The 22,783-nt window shown below is 53.9% G+C and overlaps 4 protein-coding genes across 4 annotated transcripts; 2 read left to right on the top strand and 2 right to left on the bottom strand.

Moving 5' to 3' along the window:
* Window positions 1-878: 878 nt before the first annotated feature.
* On the bottom strand, window positions 879-1,640 carry CkaCkLH20_02512 (uncharacterized protein; the record flags this gene model as incomplete). Its single annotated transcript, XM_038885231.1, has 1 exon — window positions 879-1,640. One exon carries the CDS (start codon window positions 1,638-1,640, stop codon window positions 879-881), a length of 762 nt encoding a protein of 253 aa, XP_038749162.1.
* A 9,739-nt stretch (window positions 1,641-11,379) lies between these two features.
* CkaCkLH20_02511 (uncharacterized protein) lies at window positions 11,380-12,990 on the top strand (the record flags this gene model as incomplete). Its single annotated transcript, XM_038885230.1, has 1 exon — window positions 11,380-12,990. One exon carries the CDS (start codon window positions 11,380-11,382, stop codon window positions 12,988-12,990), a length of 1,611 nt encoding a protein of 536 aa, XP_038749161.1.
* Window positions 12,991-18,248: 5,258 nt separating this feature from the next.
* On the bottom strand, window positions 18,249-20,771 carry CkaCkLH20_02510 (SMB protein; the record flags this gene model as incomplete). The annotated part of the gene is made up of 6 exons (XM_038885229.1): window positions 18,249-18,329; window positions 18,387-18,474; window positions 18,533-19,037; window positions 20,212-20,293; window positions 20,347-20,655; window positions 20,712-20,771. 6 exons carry the CDS (start codon window positions 20,769-20,771, stop codon window positions 18,249-18,251), a joined length of 1,125 nt encoding a protein of 374 aa, XP_038749160.1.
* A 624-nt stretch (window positions 20,772-21,395) lies between these two features.
* Window positions 21,396-22,091, top strand: CkaCkLH20_02509 (60S ribosomal protein L11; the record flags this gene model as incomplete). The annotated part of the gene is made up of 4 exons (XM_038885228.1): window positions 21,396-21,462; window positions 21,515-21,592; window positions 21,651-21,733; window positions 21,798-22,091. 4 exons carry the CDS (start codon window positions 21,396-21,398, stop codon window positions 22,089-22,091), a joined length of 522 nt encoding a protein of 173 aa, XP_038749159.1.
* Between the last annotated feature and the right edge of the window lie 692 nt (window positions 22,092-22,783).

The raw sequence follows: 22,783 nt of genomic DNA, 5'->3' as shown, positions 1-22,783 counted from the left end.
GAAGAAAGAGCGGAGCTCGAACAGCAGCACCGGTGTCATCGCAGGGTCGGTTGACCAGGGATAGTCGCACGTCGGACGGAGGGAAAAGGGAAGTAGTGTGGGTGAGTTAAGGGTTGATAGAAGACTTCATGGGAGAATACTGACGAATTTGATAGTATGTTTTAATACGGACAAGATGGATGGAAATTGAAAGCTTCAACCGAGCTTTTGGTCCAAGATGTTACCCGGACGCATCGCATGCTGGCTGGAGCGCCCCCTCTTCCTCGCGGAAGGAGGTGGACTCTACATGGGTCTTTAGCATGTACAGATGAAAGACTCCTGGAGTTGTGGGTTGGAACGTTCTACGTCTTGCTTTTGCCCAAGAGCACTTCCCGAGATTGGGTTTTCCGAGAAGTCGGTCGGTCTTCCAGCGGCAACATGTCCTCGACACGCTGCTCACCCAGGCAGATCAAGCAACACATGGAGGAGGATCCGTACAAAGTTGGGGGCACCGAGATACTCAAGCTCTATCCTGCAAGAGTTGTATATTGTATAGGTGCTTTTGTTGATGGACAGCCAAGCAGGGCAACGTCATGGTTGGGGACACGGCGAATCAGGGTCGGTGGATGATTCGGACGTGATTTTAACTGTTTTATACGACCGGTACTAAGTCATGACGGCGACTTTCGTCCGAGAACATCCAAGATGCCCTCAACGGAGAGCAGGACTTATAATGATAATACTATTATATATGCGCTTCGTGGTATCATGAATCATTACAGCCAGTTTCCCCTTTGCCATCGATTACCTCGTCGTCCGTCTCCATCTAATCCGTCGCCCAGCCCTCCTTCTCAGATCCCCAAAACCAGAAAAGTCTTCGCGAGCAGATCCTCTCACCTTCAAAAATCCGGTCCGTCCTCGACCTCTCTGCAATAAAGCACCCCCTCGACGTCCGCCGCGCCAACGATCCCCCTCCTAACGCGCTCAATCGCCAACCTCATCTCTCCCCAGGTCCAAAACTCATCCGTCAACCCATGGGCCTCCGAAAACAGTGACGGCAGCTTGTACTCATCCTCCACGGGTCCCATCACCCGCACGATCCCGCCAGCACACGCGTCCTCCTCGGGCTCCGGCAGCGCCTTGAACTCAACAAACACCACCAGCCTCTGCATGTGCACAAAGCACCTCCTCAGAGCCTTCAGAGCCTCCGCGATGCGCCGCTCGTCGCAGAGGACGGACCAGTGGACTCCGACGTTTCTGACGCCCGGCTTCGTCGTCCAGAGGGAGTCCCAGGCCTGGATGCGGCTGCGGTACACCAGCGGCGGGAGGTAGAAGAGGTCTTCCGCCGGGATGTGTTGGAGCGGTGCTGGGAGGACGCTGCGCTTGTCCAGGTCGTGGGGGTGCTCGAAGGGCTTCAGGAGAGCTTGAATTGCTTTCCGCGACTCCGCGCAGACGGCTAGTCCGACGCGGCGTGGGTGGCGGTATTCGCGGGACGGTCTGATGAGGCCCGTGTCTTCTTTGTATTCGAACGTTCGTGGTTCGGAACCGAAAGTCTCCCAAATGAGAAGTCGCAGCTCGAGCGGGAGTGTCTTGAACGGATGGCAATCCATCTCGTCGCTCACCTCCCCCGATAACAAGGGCTGGTGTTTCACGGTCGTCATGCTGGCGAAGAGTTCGTTTTGTGTTCTTTGAGTTACACAGAGATAAGAAGAGGAGAAAAAGAGTCGGGCTGGGCTGAAATACGGTTAAAATGTATTCGACAGGCTGAGGGCTGAGCTGAGTGAGACGAACCCCCCGTCAGCTTATCAGCGCCCGGGGCATCGGTGGTTGAAATTGAGCGACGCCCCATTCCGGTGGCCGGCATTCCGTGGCTTTCCCGCAACGACTTGGCTCGCGCATTCGTCCCAATTTGCGCCGACGAAGGGATCTCCTGTCATGACGTCGCGGGTTCGCCCTGCAGAGCGGGCTCCCCACAACGTTGGGACGAATGCTTATTCTCAGATTATTCCCAGATTTGGCAGTTGCAAGTGCCGCCGCATACGCTTCCAGACCGCATGTTTAGTGGGAAAACCCAGAGAACGGCGTGCTGCGACCCAAGGGTATCCATCCCGAGATATCCGACAGACTCCCAAACGTTGCGTGATCGGATCCGTCGTTGGGGGATCATCGGCCTAGGGATCGAAGAACTCCCCACATATTCCACGACTCGTCGCTCCGCAATGTGTCCGGCGGCATGGCCGAAGCGCGCCCCCGTTGCATTGTCATGCGACCAGAGCGGGCTGGCAATCAAACCCAATTGCGCGCCGCGAATGCCGATGCTCCAAGCTGAAATTGGACTTCATTCCAGCGGTGAGAGTGTTTCTCGGCGCGGTCGGCCGCAGAAGCACCGACAAGAATGCTGCAACGGCTGAGGGCTGTTCGACGCCAGCGGGCGGGTGCGGCGCGCGGCGTTAACTTCAAACAGGAGACGGCCGGCGAAGTGGGCCTCAACCTATCCACCCGGCCGGGGTTCCATCGGGCGGCTACGCACCCATGCGCGGCCGGTGTCATGATCTCGCGACTTCAGCTTGACCATTTCGGACCGTTGATGGGCCTGCATCGCCTGTTTCAGCAAGAGACGGCGGCGCATTCCAGTAAGAAGGGCCACTTGGCTCATTCTTCGCGGAAGGCAGACTGCATGGCGGTTCAGCTGAGAAAGCTGCGACACTCCCCCTGAAAGTTGGTTGATTAGGCTTGGAGGGAACTCCCCTCAATCTCTTTCGCAAACACGACAGTATGAGACTCCTGATGGCTTGGTATAGCCTCTCAACTCATGCACCAACGCTGATTACTGTTGGTGAATGTTTCCAGTTAAGACGGTACTCTGCCAGCATTTTACCATGAACTGAACTTGGTTTCCGTCTCCGAAGAACGCAAACTGCTATGTGGTCCTAGTAGTCCATCGGCATTGGGAGGCTGCCCGCCGATGATGCCATTCACTACCGGCTACAGCAAGTACGCAGATGGCCAGACCCTTGGTGATATAACGCCTGTGACTGGGAGATTGGGGCGGCGCTGCGATCTCTTGCGGCACTTTGACGCCAGTAAGGAGACAATTGAGCAGCCGGTGAGCCTATGTCAGCTGCCGAATACTGTTCTGAAGACTCTTTCAGCTTCGTTAACTGAGAGTGTAGGAATAATTACCCTTGGAACTGGTCGAAGGTCATTTGTCTGAGACCCAACCGTTCCCAACGTGGCCTTAAGCCGCCGTATAACGAAGCGGCACAGCTGGTCGCAGGTTAAATCCCTTGCATTGGCTCCTCAACGGGCTACCTCGTCTCATTTCCACATTGATGTCTTTGCAACCTAGAAGATGATTGTCTCTGATTTTGTTCCACGGAAAGCCTGTTGAACTGCGCTCCGGTTGGCTTGTCTTGCCTTGCAGGGTCTCCCGCGCACAGGAATCAATAGTCTTTGCGTAGTGGTCGCGTGGAGATAAAGACATCTCGGTTGTCGAGGCTTCTCGAGCTTCCTCATATGCCATGTGCGCGAATACGACCCCACGAGGAGGCATGGATAACGGCCTCCCTGCATCTTCGATAATGAGCTCCCCCGATTCTGAGTAACTGAAGGTCCAAGATCGCAATGTCTTAGCTCAGCAAGGTGTTGGTTATCGAATGTCCTGGACCGTAATGAGCTTGAAAAGCCACAAGGCCACAACGTGGCTTCGATTTGCAGAGATCTGGATAGATGTGGCTTTGGCAGTACGGCCGACGTACTGTGAAGCCTAGTAGTTTTCCAAACTCCGATCTTTGCGGCGAAGGCCACCCCGACCTGCCCGAGTCCATGGAAGAAGCTGATCCGAAAGCCGCAGTACAGAAGTAGCGGCCAGCATTCGGCCGTACAAGCGACAGGCACTACTGCGATGGAAAGAAGCAATTTGTCAGTATGCTGGCTGCATCCATGTGGGGTGTAGTCCGCCATTTGGCGCCGCCATTCGCTTCCGGCTACTGCGCTGTGAGTACCCGGTGTCATCTTGAGGAGGGAGTGCTTCGCCTGGGCCGGTCCGTCAGTACGTCTCTGTGATCCCACGTCGGATGCTTCGTATCGTGCCCCTTGCATCGTCGGCTTCTCTTGACAGCACCAACACCGTCATAATCATTGATTCGCTGTCGATGATTCGTCCTCACAAAGTGATGTGCAGTTTCCTTGCTTTTGATGATAGGCTCTCGCATAGGCCAAGAGGAAACACATACGTTTTGATGTCTCTCCTTGCGGTCTTGCTGATGGAAGATCAACGGCCGCAAATGTGCAAGGCCTCCGCGTGGCCCTCGGGGTTGACGATGGTCGCTCAGCATCACGATGCAACCCACGGGGGTATCAGTTTGCCGCTCAGGGTACCTGCTGAGTAAATCTCTATGTGCTGAAAACGGCGATGGCTTGGGTCTGGCTGGTGAGGGTGTGTGGCTTCTTAGCTCAAAACCGTCTGCGGCTGGATGAGCCAACCAATGATGCAGCTCGGGAAGCTGCATCTGTAATCAAATAAGGACCAGAGTAACATCGACGACGGTTAGAAGATCGGATGGAAATAGCACCTGAAATTGGCTGAGGAGTTGTCGTGGGACGTGAACCCAGTGCAACATTGTACTTACGGCCGCCCGTAAGGACCCGTGCATCTTGGGTAACAAAGTCGGATCGACTTGAGAGAAAAGACGGCAACGAAACAAGCCTCGAGGTCGCGAAAATCCGGGGTGAGCGACAGCCGAGTCGATCCTTTCAACTATGATACGCACGACAATTGGTATTCAGGTTCAGGAGCTGATAGTCGCAGTTCGAACTCGCGAAAGAAGAAGAAAATGCAAATGACGCAAACCCTCTAGGAAGAAGGCGAGGTGCAAGTCCAGACTCATGTTCTGCCAAAGCTTCCTTTTTCCAGGGACCATGTTGAATCATGATATTCCCTCAACGGTTCTAGCGGGTCATCGAACTGCTTTTTCTCTAGGAAGGCCAAGGTCATGTTTCAGCTCACCCGATAGACCACTTACGGATGCATTTGGCGGCAGCTTAGGCAGACCTGACTTCGAAGTTGTAAATAGGCCTTGGCTCCATACGCATTCGCATAACCACGTGAGACCATGAAGCATCGGAAAGACTTCGTCGACGGTGATTTGCTTGTGAAAACAGCAATCATTCTCGGCTACTTTGATTGTGAGCGGAGACACGCTTCTGTAGGTAGACAGTTGAGATCCGTGGGAAGTCGCAAAACCTGTCCTTAGAATGTACAGTGCAGTGTGGTTGGTGTATTGCTTTTTCTTTGCCTGCGCCTTCCTCGTCATGCAGGTCTCGATTTTAGCTGCGCTGGTAGAGACACAGAAACCACCGGATGCACAACGATGAGGCCGCGAGAGCTCCCGCCACAGCCAGTTTCTCTCCTTCGCGCGCCAGGCCTCAGGTTTCATCGTAGACTTTGCGACTGCCAATTGGGTAATACTGGCGCCATCGGGTGGCTGAATCGAGGCTTTATCATTGGACCAGCGTCTGCATCTCAGCTGGAGGGAGGTCGGACGGAAGAGCAACGATGTCACCGGGATCCAATAACTTGAGTTGCTGGCCAGTCTCCGGCCATCAGGGGCCGCACAAGCACTCGGCTCCGGAGAAGATCCACTGCAATCGGTGGATGAGCCCGACCTCCCTTTACTTGGCTGTCTCGAACAGGACGGCAGGTATCTAAGCGCAGGGAGAGGGGGCGAGAAGCCTGCGGGCACCATGAACGTAGGTGTCGGCAAAGTCAGTGGTTGGAAAGTATTTCTGCTGGTCGGCTGCTTCATTCGGAAGAAAAAGCAATTCGGACCGAGGTGTACTCTCAGTTGATGATGTTGAGAGGCTCGAAGCGTGCGGCATCTATGCGAACACTGCGAGAGCAGGCCGGCCCAATCAGACAGCCACCCCGATGAAAAAGCCTGGATCGGATTGGTCGGCTCTCTTAGTCCCCTCGATTCGAATGTGGCGGACCTCGACTTGCATGCATTCGGAAGCAGTGATCGCAGCGTCCGGAGCTGCCGTCTCAGTCGTCAGCTTTGATGTTTCCGTCTCTGGGCCGTGCAAGGACCCTGAAAACAGCCACATCGCCATGGGGATTTGACTAGAGGTACCCGTTGAGCTACGAGGCTTTAGGTTACGATTTGGCGTCAGATGGGAGAAAGTCTGCCTATCATGGACGGCGATGTGACTAGGTTCTGTGAAACTGACGTGATCCCGAGCCGCACTGATTAGACTCTTCAACGGGGTCGCGAGGGCGGAGATTCATTTGAAATTGCCACAAACAAGCCGAACACATCTAAGCGGACTCCAAGATCTTGTCGAAATAAGAGGCGTGATGCAACCATGCCAAAGTATTGCAGCGTGAATGAGGCATCCAGCGAACGGGAGGCAAATGCAACGGCTATGACGAGAGGAAATCCTGGCTCGACCTGTGCTTCTAGTGTGCTGTCATATCCCTTGCAGCGCAAGTGACAGTAACCGTGTAAGTGTCTCTGGGTCTTGCAGTATCCCGCAAATGGCTGTTCGAGCTCTGTGTATGGTCATTTTGAGGCTCTGATATCAGCATCAGCGACCCCCTTGCGTAAGAAGCCGGTCAAGCTGGCTAGTCCCTCGCATTGTGGTGTCCTTCATGGGCACACCCTTATCGCGCAGCAACATGGAGATGGCTTCGCCGTTCGTGATGAGTTTTGACGCAGCTCTCCCTTCGAGCTGGGGTGACTTTGGGCCGCACGAGCGAACGTTGAGAGAAGAGACGCTCCGGGTGTGGCAAGAGCCGCTGGTCGTCTGAGTTGACGTCGGGCGGCACAAGGGACCAGACCGCGCAGGGATCGACATGGGCTCTAGGCTCCCGAGCAGACGGCGTTGGTCGAAACCGATGAAGGTCTAAAATCTGAAGTCTGGACCCTGCATCGGGGGACGTTTCGCGGCCGTACGGTAGTGTCATCTCGTCACAAGAACCAAGCCATTGGTGGCTGGACCAGGTAGACGACTCAAACGAAGGTTCGTGACTGCGTTCGGCAGCAGCAGTGGCCGTTTTGGTAAAGCGGAGCCTCTCGCACGGCGAAGATTGATATGGAGACTTTCTGGTCAAGGGTCCAATTTGTCAGGACCAGTCGGAGTTTTCCAGGGCCCAGCGTGTAATTACGTACGGGCAGAAATGAGGTGCTCCGAAGCTAGGCAACGTAGCAACCTGGTGGGCTTTTGCTGACAGAATATTGCAATTGGAGACAAAAAGAAGGCCTCGACGCTCGCTCGGTTACCGCAGGATTACGATGCAGCGTCGGCAAAGGGACGAAAGTGGATGATGGCCGGATGTGTCGCGTGTGACTGTATCAACTCGAGTTGGTGCGTTTAGGTTAAGCTGTCCAGTAGGTAAATCGTGAATCGGGGCAGGGCCGACCGGTAGATTGGGCCCGTCGGCGGCATGTGAGGACGAAATTGAGTTGAGGTTCCGTGCTGGAAACAGCGCCACGAGATGGTGGCTGCAATGGCTGCGATGAACCCCCCCGGGAGAAAAACTCGTCTGATGTTGTTGACAAGATTGTATGTTCGCATTAGTGGCGGCGATCAATGCCTTGGAGGGCAAGGTATCTGGCAGTCTTGGCCCTGGAGAGCAACCAACTTGATGTAAAAGGCGCACCGAGAGTGGTTTTACCCTGGGCTATGGTGTTGGGCATTTGCAGCATTCACAGCTTGTTCCCCTGCGCCCTGACGATGAGGCGAGTCGTGTCAATCGGCACGACGGGATGTAAGGACCATTGCATCGTGGCACCAGCGTTGAAGACGACGCTCGAGCCCGGTTGCATGCAAGCGAGAGGTGCTTTGGTGCTTTGGGTGGTGCTGTCAATAAGAGAAGCCGTTATGTCAAAGCTTCGGCTTCACTGATCAGGAACCGGGGTCGAAGGTCGATCATCCAGTCATTTTGTCCAACTCGTGCAGTGAGTGCCCGAACCATTCCTGATTCCGGGGGTTTGGCCGACTCGACAGCTCTTGCTCATCAGCGAGAACCAGAAAATATGTCGTACATGGCGTGTCGGGAGACCGAATGGAGAAGCTGCCGGATACGTTCTCGCATAGTGCTGTCGGGAAGCTCTTCGTTGACTTTATTCCGGTTGTTTATTCCGTGGCCCCGGCGACGGCAAGTCTTTGGCGGTCGAACCCGGGGTCTGCTTGCAAGACAGCGGAAAATTTGACGATGGTGGTTGATGTCAGGAGCGGCGGGTGGGTGTCATCCTCCACTGACAGTGCCGGTTGACAAGGTACACGGGTGTTGCACAAAAATTGAGCAAGGCGAAGAAGCAACCGCAAGGCCAGGCGTCTCGGCTCGGATTGGCCAGATTGACGATGGACGGATTGGAGTTTGGGCTCACGTCAATTAGTCGAGGCTCGAGGCCCGAGGGAAGCGGCGCTGTTTCCAACATTGCATCCAGATTGGATCGGGTTCTTGGATATGGAGGCTTCGGTAGCATTTTCCGTGATTTTTCTTTGCTTTGACCTCCGAGGCCCAGTCCGGCGTCCCGCAAAGAGAGGGGACGGACGGAGCAGGATCCTGCTGGGGAGAAAAAACGAAGCGAGAGGGATGAAAGAAAAAAAAAACCTTCTAAATCATTTCGAGTTGTGCGGACGATGAAAAAGAAACGAAACGAAACATTTTGTGATAAGATGGTCAGCGAGGCATATGGCATGCATGCGAGGCGCTGCGGGAAAGGAGCCGGGTGGTCTGGGCGAAATGACAGAAGCGCCCGAAAATGAGAGAAAAAATGAGCGACGTGATTGGGGGCAGGAGCTGGTCAGAGCTGGGTCGTCACTTGCCTTGCAGCTGCCGTTGCCGTTGCTGTTGCTGTTGCTCTGCTGCTGCTGCACCTTCCCACTTTTTGCTGTAAGGTACAGAGTAAAATGCAATGTACTTCGTACCTACCTTGCCTTACCAGACCTCCTGGTTCGTGCCTCGTGCTCGTCTGCCTCCTGCCTCCTGCCTCCTGCCTCCTGCCTTTTGCTCCTGCTTCTGGCATCGGCTCCTTCCTGACTCCTGCGTATCTCCTGCCTCACTTTATTCAAAGCTCGTTCCTTCCTCACCTCGGAAGGACCCCTGTTCGCGGTTCACGTCTATCTGCAAAGACATGAATCATCTCATGAATCCTCTCTTCACCAACGTTCAATGCCTTCGTGTGATTTTTCCCTGATTTCCTCGAGACGGGAAACTCTAGAGTCGTACTTGGTGAGGGGCATTGCGTTTTGATACTGCTTGCTGCCATTTAGGGACAGAAGCAGGCACCTTATCTTGGTTCGCCTATGCCTGAAGTTGGGTCAATTGGCAGTGCCTCCTGCCAGTCACAGTCACCACTGCAGCGTCTTCTGTGGTTGCCGTGCCCGAGAATTTTAGAAGGAAGACTCGAGACGGGACTTGCTCCTTCCCTTGCAATTGACGATGGAGCGCGTCAGTGCCACTGCCCTCAAGAAACATGGCCAGTTACAACGTCCGTGAGCCCTTCACGATCCCTGCCCAGCCATGAGAGCTTGAGTGCGTCTCCAAGCACCCCTGTCTCTTTTGCATCCACTTGCAGTCATTGGCAAATGGAAAGTCGACGACCCGACTCCATCACGGATTTTGGCGCCCCCACTACCTCAGTGTCCAGTCAGTGTCAGTGTCGCCTCTCCCGTCCGCGGACTAACCCCCGGTCGGCGCCTTTCCTGGAACGGACATGCATGTGGCACTGGGACCCGGGTACGTATCTTTGTGAGGTATCCGCACCTCACCTTAGCTTCGTCCGTGATCCAATCCAGTCTCCTGCCCCAGCTTCTCTACGACACTGGACTTTGCCCAACTGCAGTCTCCTCCCTTCTCATCTTTAACCTAACGCACGACACTAATAACTCGACCTCGCTACTCCTAATGCCGTATCGTAGCGTGTACTTCCATCGTACGCCTTCACACCAGTCCACTCCCGCTCACACTGCTTCCGCTCCCGTTCCCACGCCCACACCCAAAACTTCAGAGCAAAACCACCTTACATCAGAGACACCTCCAAGACTCAGAAAACGCCCAAGACAGCAAGCCACATACATCTCAGAAGTGCAGCTCCCGTCCGCTGCCTCTACGGAGTACCTGGCAGCTCGACATGGACCTGGGCCTGGCTCTGGACCCAGAACTCCAACTCTGACCCGACCTGGATCTGAGCACACACCCCCTTGTCTCTCTCTCTGTCTCTCTCTCTCCCGTCTTTTTTTTTCCTCACTCCGTGGGCCACTCGAGGAATCGAGGTTGACGTCCTTCACACACACCCCTCTTCAGCACTGGCTGTCTCTTGGTTTCAAGCCTCGAGTATCTTAAAGCCTTCACTTCTCCAGACCCTTTCATGACCGTGTTCCTCCTTCGGCTCTTTGCTGATCTTCGGTCAATTCTTAATTCTCTAATTAATCACAAGACTCCGGGGTATCATACCTTACCTTAATTCTTAACCCTTCGGCCCTTACAGATCGGCTTCATCCTGTCTGCTCCCGACGGCGACGCACACAGCACAGCACGCGCTTCTTTCCACTTTTTTCCTTTCTTTTTTCATCATCGGCTTCACCTTCACCTTGCTTTAGTGTCTTGCTCCCCTCCTCAATTCACCATCTCTCTTAAAACCCATCGAGCCACCCAGCCTTCGGTCGACTCGCACCTACCCATCTCAGAACACAGACGGAGCCTCTCATATATATTGCGATCCATCTCACCTCGACCAGTGTCTCGCCGAGAGGTCATACAACCTTCATCGCACAACCAACTCCATCGGCCAGTCACCCCGCGCCTTTCTCGATCAGGGTCTTAGTGTCACCCATCCTTCGGCTCATCATCCTCGACCACCCTCACCCTCAACCGACGTCGCGCAGACTAAAAAGTCAGCTTGCCTTGTCCTCGGCACCTCGCCTTATTACCCTCTTGCCCTCGCGTCACCATTGGGCCTTCTGGATTCCTCCAACCGATTCAGTGAGACTCGACTCACTCCAAATCTTCGACTCTACTTCGACTCCTTCCCGGACGGCAATCAATCCTACCCGGGTCTTCTTACCTTCCGTCGTGGTAGCTGACTTCTTGTCTCACTGTCACCTCACATCAGCCGGCATCCCAACACTTCGGCCGAGGCCTCTGCCTCGCTCCTTCCCTCTCACCTGGACTTCCACAAACTTTCCCTCACACAAAATATATTTCCTACTCCCTTCTTCCTTCGTCGCACCTTTACCTATCGACCATTCTCCTCTTAACTTATAATACTCTCGACTGGTATGCGCATTCCGTTCCGCTGAATTCCTTCTGCGCTTTGCATGAGAAAAACTGACCAACACTTATACGCACAGATACCTGACACCAATAATAACTGGAGTGAGACCTCAGTCACCATGCCTAACAGTTTCGATCGCCTCGAGAGGCTCTTTTCTAAGAGAAAGGACCTCACGATTGACACCAAGCCGGCACCTTTAGATCTCTCAGGACCCAAAACTGTCAACCTGGACCAACGCTTCCCATCACCCTCGTTCATTCGCCCACGTGTTTCTCGGATGAAGGCCAGAGACGAGCGCATAGTTGCTGCTCAGAATGAGAGGCGCGCTCATAGCCTCCCCGAGAACGCGTCCGAGCGCCTCTCTATCAACCTCTCTTCTTACTCGAGCACCGGAAGCACCACCACTCTCGCCCTCCCGGTCCGCTCCTTGTCGCTCAATCAACGTCGGGACAGTCAGCCGGTGGCAAGTTTGGGTGGATTCGATTTTCCTGCTCCTCCCACAGGCCGCTTGCCGGCTTCGCCCGCGTGCGCTTCGTCCAAAACTTTACCCGCAGCGCATAAACCTTCCCTCGAGCACCGCCACAGCTCCGTCATCCTACCTCTGAGAGCCAGCACCCCGCCCTCCTCCGACAACGAAGACGACTCAAGCATAAAGAGCTCCCAGTATGGCCGACCCTCTTCTTCCATGAGCAGCGACCTGCCCACACCAGCCGCATCACCCGAGATGAAGCCAGTACACGACAAGAGATCTAGGGATTCGGCGGAGCTCAGTTTGGCCAAGAGGAAAGCCGCTGCCGCCGCAACACGCCGCAGGAGAGAAGAGAAGGCCGCTTTGCTGCGCCGTCCTCAAGGCCAGTCAAGACCTCACCGGTCCGTCACATCACCAAGCCAGATTCTCAAGGGCGGAGACGTTGGGGACTTTTTCGCTCTCTCCGACGACGACATCTTGGAGGAGCCCGAATTAGAGGATGAGCTGGACACGCCGATCATCCCTGCTCCTCTCAGAACCCCTCCATCCCCGCCGACGCCGTCTTCGATGTCCTCACCTCGTCCCTCGCGGCGGACTTCTTCCATCTACGCCGACGACGTGGCCAAAGAGGGTGCTCTGCAAGTCGCTCAGATCGCCGCCAAGCACAACTTCGATCTGGTCTACATCGTAAACCTGTGGCCCGAGCATGCATCCGACTTTCCCGCTTCACCGTACCGTGCCTCGCTGGACTTGTCTTCGCGGCCCGCCAGCATGAGGAACTCGCTCATGGCGCCGATGGATGGACCGACTGTGGAAACGGCACCGGGTATGACCGGACGTCTGCTTGCAGCATACGGGCTCTCGAATCTCAACAGCCCTTTCCGTATCTCAGCAACGGTGCAATCCAAGATTTTGAAGCAAGAGGGATGGATGGAATATCGCAGCGATGATGCGCAGGTTGGCGAATTCGCCCGGGGTTATGGCCACGCTTTCCACACTTCCGTCGGACGCAGAGGATCAGCCAACTCCAGCCCTCGCAACTCGGGCTCTCACGACATTACTCAAAACGACCGCGGAGTCGTCTTCGCCGCCTACCGCTACCCCAGCAAGGACTCTCCCACGGCCGGATGCACCAAGGAAGAACTGGAGGCTCTCCGGGCCGATGCTGAGGGCCTTGTCGACTACCTCGTCGCCATTCACAAGACGAGACGCTTACGGGATCCCATGACTCTTCAGACACTCGCGGATGAGGAAGAGTAAATCACATCACAACAACAGAGGCTACATACATGCCTGACGCGCCTGCAACAGCACCCTGCAGCTACGATTGTTTTTCCGATTTATGCCATACGCAAAAGTGGAACAAACCACACATGATCAACGACTCTTCATTCTTTCACCTTTTCTTTGTCAGGATTTACATTCTATTGCGATTCGGGTTTCTTCGATATGATACCACATGGAGAGCGTCGTCTTTTTTTATTCACGACATCGGCTTCGTCATTTAGCTCAAGAGAGACTAGTTTATCGTCCTTCATGACGATCCAGGTGTTCTTTGTTCGGACACCAAATTTCTGGACTTTACGTGGATGGTAGTGGTAGTGGTGGACTGGAGAGGCGCGTCACGGAGGCGTGGCTCACGTTGATGATGAGGATCTTGGAGGACTGGCGGTCTGTCAACGGACTACGCTACATAGCTGCTTGACGGACATGTCCGTAATGAATGGAAAAAAGCATCACGATTCCTCAATCTGTCTCCCACCTTCATGCGCTGGTATTCTCGGCGCTCGTGCATGCGTCATGAAACCCGACCTGGTCCGGCTTTACCGGTGCTCAACCGACCCCAAATAGCACACTCACTGCCAATGCCACCTTGATCCGATCTATTTCGCACTAACCTTGGTTTTTTCCAAGAGAGACTAAGTAAAGCAGTTGCAACTCGACCCCGCCTCGAATACACTTACGTCGTGAGTCGTGGGAGGCTGAGCTGTCAGCGCCGCATCAACCTCAGGGGTAGACCCCGTTCCGCGATACCAAACTTCCTTGGTACATATCATAGTCGAGAGCGCGCAAGATGGGTTCGATCGAAAATCTGACAAGAACCTGGAGCGAGCGAGCGGGCGGGCGAGCCGCAGGCCGGCGGCGGCCGGGGAACCCTGTTGAAACCTCCCGCGACGCTGGTCGGGTGGGGGTGGGGGATCCGGGTCGTGGTGGTGGTGGTGGTTCGCTCTCGCTCGCATGGCATTTTGCAAGGGGTTGCCTGGGGTGGCGTACGTACGTAAGGTGCTTATGTTGTAATATATCTTTCCCGTCGTTGCCGTTGTGTTGGGTCCTTCGCTTGCGCCAAGTGAGTGGTTTTTTTTTTTTTGGGTGAGGATTACTTGCGTTAGTGTTGCATGCTCTTGGGGTTGGAGCACCTCCCTTACCTACTAGGGGAAAAGGTTCCGGGTGGTGGGCAGCGGGTTTCTTTCGACTGGGGACAGACGCTACGACACTGGGAAATTTGAGTGGGAGTAATCTGGGTTGTTGTCGCATTGGTTGAGTGCGACGGCGGGATGATGATGATGATGATGGGATGATGGCCTTTGGAGTTTGCTTGTCAGTGTCTTATCTGGGTGCCTTGTGCCTGTGCCTTACTCTAGACTGGACTGGACTGGTTTAGACATGCAGGTAGGAAGGTGTGCGTGTTGCATTGCATGGTAATCGTCCGTCTTTTGGTCCCAGAAGGCGTACTTTACGCACGCACGTTTTTGCTTTTTGGGATAGGTGAGGCTTGGGTTGGAGTATGATGTCGGAGTTGGGATGTGAGTTCGTGATGGAGGTGGTGTCTTCATTTGATGGCTAGGGCTTTAGGGTAGCTGGTGTTTTTCGTCCGCGTTCTTTGCTAGCTGTTAGAGACGCGGAAACGCGGCTGTGTGAGGAGTGAAAGGGCCGTGGGTGTTGGTGAGACGACGGGTGGGAGAATGGTGATATCGTGCCTTTCCATCATCCATGTCCTCTGGAGTTGTTCCTGAAGTCGAGCATCGTGATTGGATCGTGAGGCTCACTGGCTCCAGGGGCCTCCGATGCAAGCGCGCGAACGGCGTGGAGATCTGCGGCGACGTCAAGTGCCTGGCGGGACATGTCATTGGCAGGATGCTAGTGCTAGGACTCTTGGTGCTACTGCGATGGTCCAAGGTAGTTCGGAGGTCTGAGGGTTTCTTATCTTCCGCGACGGCTCCGAGGGACGTGCGGGAATCTGGACCGGTGTAGGATGGAGGCGTCCGGGACGCACGGGAGTTGGGGCTAGGGGAAGATGAGCCGGTGGTGAGGGTGAGGGAGCTAGTGGGATGGGGTACTTGGTTTGGAAGGTGAGGAGGGTTTGGTTTGCTTTGTGAGATTGGTGTATTTGGATGGCGTGAAAGTTGGGCGTGGGAGGTTTGAGGTGAGAAGTTGTGATGGAGGATGTGTTTGGTCAGTCGCTCTGAGAAGTGTGTGGATAGAGGGTTAATTATGTGGGTAGAAAGTACTGGATGTTACATCGTTGATAGCGTGCTACGAGGAATCGAATTCAGAAGGAGATTGATATGATAGTTGACTTCACGAGAAAGGCGACTTTTTGGAAGGGGTCTACGGAGAGTCAAAGTCTTCGTGGGAGTTGGGCCGCCACATGTCGATCTTTAAGACGCATCTTCCACAATATTTCGTCCACATAATGAGCTCCCAGAAGGGAAGTCGAGAGGCTACTGCGTAGTAAGGACTGCGACGTTGCTCCGGGTCCCTATATAGAGGGTGCTCGTGAACGGTTTGTGTCTGATCAGGACCTTAATGACCAGCGATCAGCTCACCGGCCGCATTGTAAGGGGTGCTTGAAGTACTCAATCGCTATCAAATTCATCGTTCCTCCCCGAACGGAACCTCCAGCAGCCAGCGTTTCGTCGGTCTTGTATAGGTTCTAGGTTCCAGTGATTTGTTTATGACCATCCTAATAAGCTCAGACCGACAGAGACAGGAAGAGAAGAATAGGGGAGGGGGCTCGAGTGCTGGGTTATTGTCAAGCCAGCCGGTGCAGCCTGGGACTTTCAAACGGGGACATGCTACCGCTGCAGCATCTTCCACTCTAGTTCCAGTGAGTAGACGAGGACACACCGAGTACGGTTGGGGGGTTTCGAGATCGTAGTCACCGTTGATACTCTATATATAAAGTATGGATGTCTGGTCCAAGGTGTTTCGACACACAGCCAGTACGACAGTATGCGAGGAAATGCAATCGGTACTGGAACTAGCCAAAGCAGTACATTCGGGCCCCGTTTTGGGACTTGATCGGTCTAGTATATTAGATTAGTGTTTGTTCGTCTAGACCTTGTTCAGGCCACGTCGGTGAATCCGTCATCGAATCCCATCGTCACGGCGATCGACTGAGTCGAGTTCCCCTTCGTACGGAGGAGGAAACGCTATAGACCGCTGAAACGTTAATCAACTCCCTTAGGGTTCAAACGGAGCACAACCGGAGAGGGCTCCGTCATCTCTGTCCTTCCCGGAGTATTGAGGTCAAAGTCTCGGAATAAGATGGTTGATGTGTCGTCCCCGGGGCTTTGGTTTGGTCTTTTCACGTCCACATCAGCACATGCTTGACATCCGTAGGTGTCTTGCTAAACCTCATCACCACAGTCGATCTTTACTCTAAAGCCGTGGTTGTGTACCTAGGTCTCATTTGGGTTGAATGGGCTTAATACAAGTCAGTTGGAGAACACTAGTCGATGACGTTGTTGAAGTGCCACCCACGACCATGGGGAATGAACGAAGGAAAGCGCGTCGTCGCCGAGGTTGACATAGAACTGCTCTCGAATGTTGATAGCCCCGTAAGCGCGATGAAGTTCACGTGTTGGTGAAGGTCGACTCGTATAAGTGATGTCTCTACAGTAGAGTTATCTTCCGCAGCGCCAGCGCCGTGGCTTTTGCTGCATTTTCAAGCAGATGACTTCTGAAGCAGACCCTACAGTTGCATGAGTATCAACCTCCAAATGCCCACCAGAATGTCGTTAACCAGATCAACGTTACGGGATCCGTCATCTCTGTTCTCGCGGGAGTATCCAAGCCCGAGAACGCGTGAATAAGAGGCGGACTTATCAATCTTACAGGCTTCAGGTAGGGAGCGAAGATGAACTAGAACTGTGAGTGCTACTGAATAGAATAGAAGAGAGAGTGTTATTGCATTTCACCCTACAATCTTCATGGAATCACACACAAAAGCCTGATTGTGGCTTCTGGTCCTGAGATAGGTTGAAAGATCGGTCTTTTATATCAGGCCCCGAGTATATCACGAATCTGCGAAGTGTACAAGCATGAAGAACGCTCCTCCTTCGTGGCTGATTACCGATACATGAGGCGCATTGCCTGGCTGAGCGCAGCTGTGACGGCAACGGCAGTGTTTCGGCATTATATGTGCTTCACTGAACAGCCCGCTGCGTGGTCTACACACAGCACGACAACTTGTCTGGTCTTCATGTACGCTGATTAGATCTGTAGGTTACGCGAGTGGCTACCAAGATGCCCAATATGATAACAGCCCTCACAAGAACGAAAGGCTCGCTGTAACACCTGAAGATTGTGCTCGGGTATGGAATTCGTGGCTTGAATAACACAAGGATCAGGACGAAGACCAGAACCGGTATGGCGCTCAACCCCAATGTGCAGGAAGCTAGCTAAGGTATTCAGAGAACCATTCCCATGCGGGTCTGCGCAGTGAGGTGCTCGCGAGGGATTTGCAGCAAGAAAAAATACAAATACAACAAGTCCTGCTGGTCTAAAATCTGTCCAAGCTTGACGCTTTTTAACGAGGCCACCCACAAGTACCTACGCTCCATCCTTGAAACTTGTTCAGTATTCAGAACATCCATCAGTCGAGATACGAAACCTTCCTTTGCCATATGTGTCAGTTTGCGAACTAGATCCATCGCGAGGACGCCAACAGTGTCTTCATTGGAAAATTTGAAATCACAGTTCGTCCAGTCGAAGGAAACCTGAATTGGATCACCGTTGAAGTTGACACGACAACGTGGTCTAGAAATACGAGACAACAGTCCGAATAAAAGGACTTGAGGTTTGATCCCTATGAAATGCCACAGGGGGAGGCCCTGGTGCGCGATGAAAAACCCGTGGTTATCTGTGAATGTTTCTAACTTCTTTGTTGGTGAGCTGCCTCTTGGCCACGCAGGAAACAAAGCTTACAGCTCGAAGCCATGCGTGTCCAAAAGTTGATGACTTACCAGTCATGATCAAAGATCCATCTAGACCATCACTCTACCGAATGTATCATTCGTTGGCGGGGTTGGAAGTTCAGGCAGCATTGTGGCATCATGACCAATCTCACTTTCATCAGACCATGGTCAAATGCGAAGTATCTCATTACACCTCGCACACTCCATCTCGAAACACATCCTAACGGCCGTGTAAACGTCTTCTAGAACAAATGCCAGTATTTCGGAGGGAGCTGTACTGCAAGCCAAGTCGTCGACCCTTATTCTCCGGACCACATCTTAGACATTGATCATTCCATTTTTCTCACTCCTTGTCTTGCACACCAGCTTGTGGTTCTTCCAAGCCTCCTTCTGGCAATCCTATGATATTGTTAGATGACCGTCAATCCCCTGGGACATGCTGGGTCCGGCACTCACGACATTGCAAAACCAGGCCACTCCACACTTTCCACACTTCTTGGGCACCGCTCCAAGATCAGCCTCGATCTTACCGCAGTTGAAGCAGCTGATTCCCATGTCAGCAGCCGAGATCAATCCAACCGCAGACATCGGGTCCGACATACCTCGGCTCGCCAAAGTCTCGCGGGACTCCGGCCTTGTAGTTCTCCAGCGCAGTGAGGAACTGCACCTTCCCGGGATAACGAAGCGGGCTCTTCTCATCCTGATGAAGGATATCGAAAGCCCTGCCGTAACTGAATCCGTGCTCACCCTCCATGCCATCGGCGAGCTCCTTCAGGTGGTCCAGGTCGTCCTGCTTGATCTTGGCCCCAGCGCGCATCATCAGGGCGCCGACGAGGATGACGCGGAACTGGCCGTCCTTCTCGTGCTCGAGCGGCCGGTACTTCTCGAAGATCTTGTCGCAGAGGCCCGCGTCGAGCTGCTTGCGGACGTTGGCGACTTGTCCCTTCAGTTCCTTGCGGTACTCGTCGGACTTGTAGAACTTTAGCATATCCGGGCCCGCCATTTGGTCCGTCTGGTGGACCATCTTGCTGAGGGCGAAGTCCTTGATGGGAAAGTCTTCGTTGATCGCGACGGCGAAGTCGAGGTCGACGTCGCCCTCGAAGAGACCTGTTGGAACGATGTCAGCACCGGCGTGATGGTGGTGGGAGAATGGGAGACTGTACGGAAACCCCAGCGACCCATGTTGATTGAGGTATCAACTTTCGATGTGTGAGGAGTTGGCTCGATCGTTGGTGCGAAGAAAGTAGCAAAGTCTCCCTGAATTCGGGTGGGAGAGGATTGCCCGCCTGGGAAGTCGGAAGTGAAGAGAGTCGAACGAATGAGGCAGGCGCAGTGGTCCTCTTTATCAACTCAAAATCGCTGCCGGTGCCTGCCGAATTCGTTAAGAGCAATACTACTCTCCCTTCCAGTTGATGCGTTTGCATTGCCATATGCGGAGTATTATGCAGCGTGTTTGCTAGATGTCTGCAAACTTCAATCCAATGACAGAGATGCAAAACAATCACATCTGCGGCTGGCCGGTGACTATGCATACTTTCACATCAATGCCCCTCACGATGCCAATCAGCTTCTATCTTGGGTGGCTTCTCTTTCATTATGTTTTACTACCTTGGAAACCTTCGAATCAAACAGAATCGCTTCTTTGCCCGCAGTTGTTGCACTTATGCTTGGCCTGATACGACGTAGATCACGACAGGCTTCTGAGGTCAAAACCACCAAAACATTTTGCGAAGTACGCATAAAACCCACATGACATGTGATAACAGAAAACAGATGTAGGCTGCTTACGAGAAACTTCTTTGATTTTGATCAACTCAGTCTATACTGCACCGCGAAACAGCCCGTCATTGACTTCTGTAGCTGCAAACAGGCTTCCAACCAACAGGAAACACTTTTGTTCAAGTTCGTGCTGCCACTCTCCTCTCCGCAATCCAACTTATAGACTGGCAGGCTGACTTGGTGATTTGTTCAGGGGGCCTAATCAACACGCTTGTTGTGCCCGTTTGTTCGTAATCTCGACATTCATCCCCAAACGCCAATGGTATCCGTGAACCAACCGCCGACTGTAAAGCATGTGAGGCGCCGACTTATTCGTTCGTAGCTTATCTTCGGGGGGGAGGGTTGAAGCCAGGGGCTCCACCAGGAGGGCCGGGGTTGAAGCCCGGAGGAGGGAAGGCGTTCTGAGGGAAACCCGGGGGCGGGAACGCGCCAGGGAAGCCTGGAGGGGGCGCTGGAAGGTGTGAGAATCTAAATCGCGGATTAAATGGTCTTGAGAACTCACCTCCACGTCCACCAAAGGGCGGGGCACCAGGGAAACCAGGGAATCCGGGGGGAGCGCCGCCTCCAACGCCGGCAGCAGGGCCCTGCGAGAAACGTTAGCATGGAGTTCGTGCGATGAGGTGTTGAGTATGCATACGGCCAAAGAGGGAGGCACAGGGGCAGCGCCTCTGCCGGCGGGTCTTGCGACACCAGGACCGGCAGCAAGAGTCGACGAGATTCCTCCCGGCGCGCTCTTGCCGAGTCTCGCGCTGGGGTCTGCGGGAGGCTCCGACTCGACAGACAGCGACACGATGTGGGCGCCACGAACGATAGTCAGACCGAGCGTGCGCTTTTCTTCCTTCTCGATGGTCTGGCTCGAGCCAGAGCTTCCGGGGGCAGCAGGCTTATTCTGCTTGATCTTGACGCGTCGGAATTCTTCGGTGTCGGCGAGCACGAGGTTCATGTGCTGCAGAGACAGTTAGCGAAGGCGTAGACACGCGATTAGGGGGTTGTGCTTCGCACCTTGTCAAAAGCCAGCATCTGTCCGGTCATCTGGCGGCCATCGTTGAGGGTGACTCTCATCCGGTAGTTGATCTACGGAGACAAGTTAGTGAATGTTGCGCGCGACCGTGCCGTCGACGGCTCGGGGAGTGATCGAGGATCGTTACATACGTAACCGGCCTAGAGAGAAGTCATATCGTGTCAGCCTGTATTGTCAACCTTCAAACTTTTGGAAACGAAGGTGAGGAGCACTAACCATCTTGCCCTGTTTGTTCGACATCTTGGCGGATGTGTAGTTGAGATGCTACTTGCGTAGCTTCTCGAGATCTTCAAAAATTGATCTTGTTTTGTGACGAAGCTTGATAGACTTCGGCGCGACCTTGGATACTTGCTGTAGGCAGAGCTTCAGACAAGGTCAGAGTGGGTATGGCCTCTCCAGACAAATTTCGGTGGAGGAGGCTGAGGAAGGCTGAGCTGAGGCCAACCCAGTCGATGGCCTTAGGTAAGCTACAGGATAGGTAGCGGTCCACAACCAACGGCGCTAAGACCCGTCTCGGCTAGCATTCGTCGCCAACCCTGCTGGAAGGGCTGCTAAGCCCAGGTACTTTTTGCGTTCACTTACAGTGCCCGAACTTTTTTTCCCCTCTTACACCTCGCACCACCCGAAAACATCACCAACGGTCACCGACAATACTAACCGCCAACATGTCCGCCGACAAGAGCCAGAACCCCATGCGCGAGCTGCACCTCCGCAAGCTGACTTTGAACATCTGTCCGTTCTTCTCGTATCAGCAGTCTCTCGTTCTTCGCTAATATCTCTATAGCTGTTGGCGAGTCTGGTGACAGACTGACCCGTGCCGCGAAGGTCTTGGAGCAGCTTTCCGGTCAGACCCCCGTCTACAGTAAGTCAACATGATCCTTCACCGACGCAATGGAACAGCCGACTAACCAACGTTTCAGGCAAGGCTCGTTACACCGTCCGTACCTTCGGTATCCGCCGTAACGAGAAGATCTCCGTCCACGTCACCGTCCGTGGCCCCAAGGTACGATAACAGCAATTCGCAAACTTCCAATCACGGCAAACGCAGGACTGACCCGATGGAACAGGCTGAGGAGATTCTCGAGCGTGGCCTCAAGGTCAAGGAGTACGAGCTCCGCAAGCGCAACTTCTCCGAGACTGGCAACTTCGGTTTCGGTATCAGCGAGCACATCGACCTTGGTATCAAGTACGACCCCTCCATCGGTATCTACGGCATGGACTTCTACGTCTGCATGACCCGCAAGGGTGAGCGCGTCGCTACCCGTCACCGCGCCAAGAGCCGCGTCGGCACCAACCACAAGATCAAGCGCGAGGAGACCGTCAAGTGGTTCAAGCAGCGCTTCGACGGCATTGTCCGATAAATGCGTCAACCACCTCTACGATGATCACAAAACGGACACTGGGACGGCTCGGGTTTACGGACATTTGGCGAAAACGGGACATGGAAAAAAGGGAATGTACTCTTCCAGCAGTTGGTATCGTCAGATAAGACAGGCTTGACTTGATCAAAATTCAGTCTTGCTGCGGCCTCAGAGACCGACCGGCGCCCATGCCGGCTTACCACAATCTTCTACATGCTGTGATGACGTCGCGTAGTATGACCTCGTGAGAACGGAGTTATGGTAGATACTTTTGGCGTTGGTGGTTTAGCTAGCTTATCGGCTCAATAAAGCTTATCAATTTCTCTACAATTTCGCATCAAATCGTGATTGCAATTTTGTGGGTGTAAAATGCAGTGTCCCCTGCTGTCGCGCTCGCACTGTGCGACGGGAAATCATTGTCGCGAGTGCGACTTGCTGGGGTAAGATTGTGGGGTTCAGTACCTTACCGTTGCGGCCGGCAGCTTAAAGAGACTCGGTTTTCAGGATTCCTCCGAGGCGCTCAGGCTCGGTGTTCCCGGCCGGCCGGAGACATGTTCCCACAGCGGATGCAATTGACGTCCAGGTTCTCAACGCGTGCACAAAAACACCTCCCTTGAAGAGTTGGTTGGGTGGGAATGCCACAGTGGAGAGCTCTGCGCTGTAAAGCCGGGGAAGGGGGCAATTGCCAGGAA

Source organism: Colletotrichum karsti, assembly GCF_011947395.1.
Source record: "Colletotrichum karsti strain CkLH20 chromosome Unknown Scaffold6, whole genome shotgun sequence".
Taxonomy (NCBI): domain Eukaryota; kingdom Fungi; phylum Ascomycota; class Sordariomycetes; order Glomerellales; family Glomerellaceae; genus Colletotrichum; species Colletotrichum karsti.
This window is presented reverse-complemented; position numbering and strand designations above follow the sequence as displayed.